General features: G+C 46.1%; 1 protein-coding gene across 15 annotated transcripts in view; it reads left to right on the top strand.

The window, feature by feature from the left end:
• The window catches only part of PPP2R5C (protein phosphatase 2 regulatory subunit B'gamma), a 139,577-nt gene extending 131,727 nt beyond the window's left edge, over positions 1–7,850 (top strand). For 7 of the 15 annotated variants that reach the window (XM_060401935.1, XM_060401938.1, XM_060401936.1 and 4 more), the window contains one exon: positions 2,898–3,582. In XM_060401935.1, the coding sequence (XP_060257918.1) occupies positions 2,898–3,251 (354 nt within the window). In that variant the 3' untranslated portion in view covers positions 3,252–3,582. Of the gene's footprint in view, positions 1–484; positions 701–2,707; positions 2,780–2,897; positions 3,583–5,101 lie in introns of those variants that run through there. The other 8 variants (XM_027957408.3, XM_027957412.3, XM_012099048.5 and 5 more) reach the window with 5 other exon arrangements.
• The last annotated feature ends 302 nt before the right edge of the window (positions 7,851–8,152 follow it).

Here is an 8,152-nt window from a genome sequence, read left to right on the forward strand (position 1 = left end):
GTCCTGCTCACGCCAGGGCTCTCGGGCCCCTCAGGCAGTACCCACAGTCACATGGTCTTGTTTCCACTTGGCAGAGATGCATATTCAGATCACCACGGGTCCAGAGAAAGGCTCCTATCGCTAAATTGGGAGCAGACGCGATTTAGGCTTTGCAGAGGGTGGCAGGCGGATCCGCTGCCTGCCCCGTGTCTCTGACGGTGCCTCCCGTTCTCAGTCCAGGCAGCTGATAAGCGCTCCCCAAGTCTGGGGACATGGCCCTATCTGACTCTGAAACGTGAATCCCCTTTGAGCTGCATAAGAATTCCTAAAGACTCCCAGCACTACAATCCTGAAATGTAAAAACAAGCTAGAGAGGCTAAAATTGAGCTGCACTCTGAATGCAGATGGTTTCAAGAGGAGAGGGTCATCCTGAGCTCAGGGTTGTTGGTTTTTTTCTTTTTTAACTGTTTTTCATTCAAGTAAATTGTGTCCCCCGCCTGATCAGACAGGATTGGACATCACCACGGGCACACGCTCTGGACCATCCAGACTGCATGGCCCCCTTTGGCCATCTGCATCCCAAAACACACCCGGGGGACTCCCAGGCTTAATGTACAGAAGAGAACCTAGGAAGCTCTCATTCATAGTTTTCTGTTACTGACCAGGTGTTAAAATGATAATATTTTGGATATACTGGGTTAAATAAAAAATGTTACTCCAGTAATTTTCACTCGTTGCTTCCCGCCTTTTCAGCGCGGCTGCTAGACAGTCTGGAATTGTGTGTGTGGCCGGCACTGTGTTCCCACCGGGCAGCACGGGCCCAGACCCCCTCTTCTCAGGGCTGCCGGACCCCCTCATGCCTCCTCCCGCCCGGCCAGCCCTTGACCTCAGGTTCAGGGAAAGGCAGGTGGATGCAAACACTGAAACTACCGTGGGAAAACATCAGTGATGCATTTTTTACTTAATCCAGTTTGGATTCCATCATTTTCCTCACAATATTCTTAGCAATGAGTAGCCTGAATGAAAAACAATGAAAACCTTTATCTTTTTTCTCAGTCTTATGGGGGTGTTAATTTTCTTACTAAGGCTTGTTTTGTTTTGTTTTTAACTTGGAAAGGAATTTGAAGTCATTTCTTGGATTGCCGTTTCAGTTTTACAGCCTCAGGTGGGCTAGAAACGTGAGCGCTGGCATCATTACTGCAGGCGGGCAGAGGACGTGCGTGTCAGGGTCCCTCTTGGCAGCGAGCCTGCCCGTGGGTGGTCTTCAGTCTAGCCTCACGGTAGTCTTTGGCTTACTCAGGCCCAAAAACACAGAAAGGGAAAACGACAGCTTACAAGCCAGTCCTGATACGTTAAATATTTTAGGGCTGGAGGGGTTTTCTTTTGGGGACGTCATTTGACGTGATAATTAAACCCAGGAAAAGGATAGACTCCTCCCAAAGTGTAATGAACATATTACATAATTGTCGATCTTTGGGTATATTTCTGACTCAGGGCCGACTCTGTAGGGGATTTAGAAAAAACAGCATTCTTGCCTTGAGAAAGACTACCTTTGAAAGTCAGCTCTCGTATTTCCTTGGTGGCTGCTCCTTCCCAGCTGGTTGATCTTCCAGCGGCCCCTGGAGGGCATGTGGAGGGCACGTCTCCTTCCCCTCCCTCCACGGTGGAGAAAGAAGCAGCCTCTTTGCTCATCCAGTCCTTAGTCCTGAGTCACCGGGTGTAGACAGGGCGTCTCTCGGAGAGCTCTTGGTTTGCCAGTTTATTTTCATGAAACTCTTGAAATTAGATTATAAGACTGAGCTTTCTGTGTAATTGACGTTCCTACAAAATCTCCCCTCCCCGCCCCTCATGCTACCTTTAAGTGTCTATGGATCTTGTTCCTGTGTTGGAAGCCTCTGTGCTATTAAGGTATCAGTTCTCTCCCAAATTAACAGAACCCAGTCAGAATCCCAACAGTCACCCTTCTCTTTTTTAAGACATTGACCAGCTAATTCTAAAACATATACAGAAATGCAAAGGACCTAGAATAGCTAAGATAACTCTGAATAAACTTTGGAAGACTAACACCACCCAATTTCAAGACTTATTATGGATTTCTATGGATCAGTTGAACTCCCCCACCCCCACCCCCCGCAAACAGCAACCTACCTAGATGAAGCAGTTTATAGTGCAGTCTCTTAGCTATAATATTTGATATGACAGGCTCTTGTCAGTTTGAAAGTATTTGGAGCCATAGTCCTGAAATCCTCAAACACACTGTCGTTCAAGCAAAGAGAAGATGCTGAGATGCAGGGGAAATCTATATTCCTCATTTGGAGACCAAACTGACTTAAGAGGTTATGCTGAAAACCAGGCTTTTCAGTTTTTATATTTAGTAATGTGAACATTGTCACTGCCCCTTTTAGTTTATTTTCAGCTAGGTTTATTTTTCCAAAATAACTCGACATTTCTTCGAAGTAATTTGAACGTGGGCTCACCGCTGACGTGAGGTGCACGCAGGAGAATCTTCTCCAGCGGAGGAGACCCCAGTGGCCGTGCAACGTACTGGGTTGGGGTTCTGGGGAGAAATTCAGTTATGTATTGACCTGTCAGAACTGTGGCTTGTATTTCTTCCAAGAAAATTGTGTAACCCTATGTAGAACCTCCAAAAAGAACCAGTGAAGTTCATGTGAATGACATTCATATATCAGAGACGTTTAAAATGTTTTGCAATTCTCATTTTTAACAGTCGGTCGGGAGGAAAGCAGTGTCGAGCATGCAGTTAAGGAAGGTGTAGAAAGACGGAAGGTGGGAAGTGAAGGTATTCCTTACTCCAGTACATAGAAATGTATTTATAAGGCTTTTTTTTATATTTAGGAAAAGAACTGGCAATGCTGTGTACATGAAGTATTTTCCCTTTTTTTCCCCTGTCATTCCAGCTTGTGATGGTGAAGACAAAGGAATCTGGTCCCTTAGGAGACTCTGATGAGTTCTGTCCTGAATTAAGTAGTGGAAGCGTGCACTCTTTCCATGCACCCACCCCGATGTTGCCCCCCACTTCCCGAATAGCCGCTTTCAGAGCTGCTTTTCCTTTCAGAGCCGCTGCCCCGCTGCAGACAGAGACCGCACCTTCCCGGCTCACGTCTCCGGGGACAGCGGACAGAGACCGCACCTTCCCGGCTCATGTCTCCGGGGAGGTGTCCGGGGCAGCACTCCCGTCTGTCTCGTCTGCCCCGCCATCAACAGCATGCTCGCCGGCACACCCCTCCACCAGGGCCGCTCGTCCAGGGTGACCATCTGCATGACATCTCTCTCCTGCCTCCCATGTTTCTGATTTTTTGTTTGTTTGTTTTTTAACCTTTGTAGCTTGTGTAGCTGCTCTCTGCTTTACACCCTGGTTTTAAATGGCTACACAGGAAGACTCAGCAGGTCCCTCTCTCTCTCTCTCTCTCTCTCTCTCTCTCTCTCTCCTTCCAGAAGCTTCCCCGGTCACGTTTGCCTTCTCAGTTTGCGTTTGTTGGTTTCCAGCTCCCAGGTTCTTACTACTGCCTTTTTCTATGAAAATGTTTCTTCTCTTTGGAATGCCTGTCGGCGGCAGTTATTAAATATTTTAAGTATCTGAAAGGCTTTTGTTTTGCCTCGCTTTGCTTTGTTTTACAACTCAGCATGGAATGGACATAAAATTCAGGGTAGAATTTCCCTCTGAGTTTCTCCCGGGTCGAAGGCAAACTAGGCTTCACTGATGAGAGCGCTTTTACAAGGGCTGTGACCCTGATCGGCAGCCCCTGAAGCTATCTTACACCAGTTTCCGGGAGAGAAAATCAGAATTCCTGCCTTTGCCATAAATGAACCTTAATATCCAAATAACATTTCTAGAAACAGTCCTAAAATGATATGACACAAAACTCTTTCCAAACCTTGACATTATTACGGTCTTCACAGGTAAACTTGCCAAGAACCGTGAGAAATAGCGGCTCTGCAAAACGGCACTTTTCATATATGGTTTCTGCAAGTCCCTGAATATTTTTATTAAAGCACAGAGAAGTATACTTTGCGTATCATGCCAGCGGTCCTGGCACGCTGGCCACTCGGGAGTGGTCAGAGATGTGTGCTATTGGCTATCAAGTGATTGACTTGGCACGAGTGTTTTCTGGCAGGTGCTTGCTCATCACCACAAACAGTACTGCTGTTCAAGTGCTGCCTCCCCGTTGCTGGAGACACTTAAACAGAGAGGAAGTTGTGGATCTTGTCAGAGTTCCTCACAAACCGGCTGCGTCCTGGAACGTAACGGTGTGTTGAGGCGACTTTGATGGCGTCTTGTTTCGTTTCAGACATACGGGTATTGACGCAATGGCCCTACTTCAAAACTGAATAATTTAACTATTATTCATGAACTCCCCATATTTCAGACCACCCTTTCTCTGCAGACAAAATTCTCTATAAATTCCCATGCAAACAGGGGTTCATTTAATTTTTTTCCTTCTTTTTTTCCCTTAATAAGACCAAAATGTCCTAAGTTTAGGAAGAAAGTGGAATGGAGAGGGGAATCTTACATCATACCCTTAATGTTAGGAAATTTTATGTAGATGATTAAATGTATAGTCTTTCTAAGTTCTAGAAGGTTTTTTCCCTTACATGACCTACTCACTACCTCTTATTTTAAGTATCTTTTTTCAAATTTAATAGAAGTTTTAGACCTGTTGCTGGCTTTGAGTCCAGTTTAAATGTGCTTTTCATTCTTTCTTTTTATCTACCTCCAAGGGAAATTTCGACTTCCTGAAATGCCTCTGTAAGGGACACAACCGTAAAATGGTTTCGGTGACATTTTATGAACTAGGAAGATTTTGCCATTTATGAGATGTACTAAAGCTGATGAATTTACAAAACAGAGGTATCCAATACCCTGGACAAAACTGTACCTTTTAGAAGACCTCGATGCCAACACCATGCACACTGTCCCTCGGTTCTCTCTTAATAGACGAGGCGTGCCCCTCAGTCACTGAGGGGGTGAGGGCCACCCCGTTTTCTGGGCGTCCGGAGTCCTCAGGGGGGCCCTGGAGTGTGGGCTGCGCCGGCTCAGAGCAGGGCGAGCACACCTCCAGGTCGCCGGGTCTGTCGCCAACGCCGTGCGTTTCCATTGCAGGCACAGAAGGACCCGAAGAAGGAGCGGCCCCTGGTGCGCCGCAAGTCCGACCTTCCCCAGGACCTGCACGCCAAGAGCGCCCTGGAGGCCCACGGCCGCGCCGAGGAGCCGGCGCCCCAGGACGGGCGCTAGCCCCCGTGCCTGCCCATAGAGAAGACACGCTCCGTGTGCCATACCAGTCAGTCACACTCAATCCAAGCTTCCTCCAACCCCGTCTGTAGGCAATCGCGTCCTTCCGCCTCAGCTGAGACTAGGAGTTCAAACAATGGTGACCGCCCAGGGCTGTGCGTGCACCCTCCCCCAATTCGGGGTCCCTGCACGGTCCCACATAAGATGGTTTCCCAAAATGAGCTAAGGAAAGCACCCCAGGCACCTTCATGTTCTCCCCAAATGGGATTTGCCATCATTTAGGTTAGGTGGGTCTTAGGAGAATATCAATGGTTTTCAAATCAAAGGAACACTATAAGAGAGTATCATATATTTTTTAAGACTGTACAGCCCTTCAGACTGCTACGCCAGCAGTTTCTTTCTGGGTGGTTGGGTTTTTTTTGGGGTTTTTTTTCCGGTCTGTTTTTGTTTTTAATCCCACCGAGGTGGTTCTATGCTGTCAATCTTAACACAGCTCACTGGGAAAGTGACGTGACCCTTCTCCCCGCTGTATCTTCCCGAAGTATCACTCTACTCCAGCCAGTGCTGTGCGTACCGCGTCCTGCTGCTTCTGCGTGTCACTAAAGCCATATTTCCAGGTCTGGGGTCCAGCACCAGGGTCCCGGGAGTGAGCTCATAGGAGAAATTTGTTTAAAAAAAAAAAAAAAAGCTTTCTCTTGCCTGGAATTGGAACTTTAAAGTGGTGCGTTCAATGTCTTACTTTGAAGAATGATTTTTCTCTACTTAACACGTTGTTACCCTTGAATGAGGCTCTTTAATTGATAAATTCTCTGAGAATTCTACTTTTTGTAGAAAGTCAGAAGGGAATCATTTTGAGTGAGGCCAGCTCTCAGCCCGAGACAGGCCACAGCGGCCTTTGGGCAGAAGTCACAGAATCAGTGCTGTGGGAAAGTGCCCCCCTCCCCTCCCGCTCCCCATGGTGCAGTCCCCAGGGCTTCACAGAGGCGGCGGCGGCAGCAGCGATGGCCACCGAGGAGTCTCCGTTGCAAAGAGGACACCTTAGTCGATGCCTCATAAGGAAAATCCAGCGTCTGAGTCTTCACTGGTCTTCAATGCTGCTAAATATTTCAGACTTCCTTGCATGTATTAAGCTCTTTGTTTTCAATGGGACAGCATGAGGAGAAAAATCTTTAAACTTAAGGCTCTGTTCTTTACATCTCTCCTGGTGGCCAGTATTTTGACTGACGTATCCTGCTCGAAAGCTATTTGAGATGCATACCGCCGCCCTCAACCAGTGATTCTAGTTTCCTGTGTCTCTGGCGTAAGATGCTATAACTTGATGTTAAATGTCTTGATGCTTCAAAGGCTTCCGTCAGGATGTCTCTCACTCAAGGTCTTGGGGGGACCCATTCAGACCCTGTGAGGAGCGGAGCAGGTGTTGTTCCCTGTGCAGCTCGGAGCCTCCTGCCCGTGGGTCTCAGTTAACCCCCCACCCGACGGCGTGTATCTCCCTGGGTCCTGTCACTTGGAGGGAGCGGACCCCTTGTGTTCAGAGCAGGTAGTCAATTGGAAGGCTGCCCCAGCCGAAAGCGAGAGGAGGAAACTTCCTGAGAAACTTGACAAGTATCCCTCCACTTTGCCATTATGAAATTTACCATTTAAAAAAAAGTTCAGATGCCTTCTCCTTTTGAGGGAAAAAGGGTGCTTTTCACTGTATAAAAGCAGTGTCTTGCGTATCTCGATAAACCATTGTTTGAACTTCCGTCCTTAGCTGACGGAGGATGTTCTCAGAGTGTCCCCGAGAGGTCTCTGGGAAGCCTCTCCTCTTGCCCGAGGGAAAAAGTAAAACCTCGGTGTTTGGGTGACGTGGAAAGCTCAGCATTTAAGAACATCTTTTTGTCCTAGGTTTTCCTTCTGCTCTTTATTGAAGACAAACATTCACCAAAAAGGGAAGAGAAAAAAAAAAAAAGGTTTTGAGAGAAACTGATTTTCTTTGACGAGAGTATTATTTAATATTTTGGCCTCTTAAAGTTTTCCTAGTTAGAACTCAGATTCCCTGTGCTAACTGTTCAGCTTACATATTATTACATAGATACACTGTTTATTCTGTACCAAACTGATTTCAAAAGTACGGCATTGAAAATAAACTGGTGACTGTTTTTCTTCATAAAGTTCTGCGTTTCGAATCTTCACTCTTTCCAAAAGGTATCTGTGCATCAGACATGTCACGATTCCGAGTGTCTTTTTAGTGCGGCTTTAGTGTGGCTTCCTTTTAATATTGTACATACGTTGTATCTTTGTTTTATGGTCATGAGTAGTAAAAATGTAGACTTCATATTTTGTACAAAATGTCCTATGTACAGAATTAAAAAAAAAAAAAGTTCATAGAAACAGCAAAAATAGGTAAGTGGCACAATTATTTTTCTTTAGAGAATATCTGTAACTTTATGCTTTAGTGAAATGTTAAGTACCTACATATTTTTTAACATTTTGTAATTCAGAACTTTTCGTTTTGACCTTGTTTATGAAGAGAAACTTCATACACTTGCCATTTAATATGCTCTTTTATCTAATTTTAAAAGAAGAAAAACTCTTAAAAATGGTGTATTATATGGACTAAATAAAGAACCTGTGAATTTTACTGCTCATCATGATGCTAAATTCAGCCATGGTGTTGGGCAAGCCGGTGGCGATCACTGTCAGGTAACGGCAAGGGGCGGGCAGCCCCACCGGGGACACCGGCTGGAAGGCCCTCGCTCAGCACGGGTTGGGTGGCCGCTCTGCCGTCCACCACAGCCCAGTCTTGCCCGAGCCTTCCATAGCTCTTTTTTTTTTTGCTTCTCTAATGGAAAAAAGTAGAGATGACTTTTTAATGACCGCCCTCGTTTTGCGAGTAGGCAAATGTGAATCCAAACACAGTTTATAGAAATGGAATTATTTGAG

This window comes from Ovis aries, chromosome 18 (genome assembly GCF_016772045.2).
Source record: "Ovis aries strain OAR_USU_Benz2616 breed Rambouillet chromosome 18, ARS-UI_Ramb_v3.0, whole genome shotgun sequence".
In the NCBI taxonomy this organism is placed as follows: domain Eukaryota; kingdom Metazoa; phylum Chordata; class Mammalia; order Artiodactyla; family Bovidae; genus Ovis; species Ovis aries.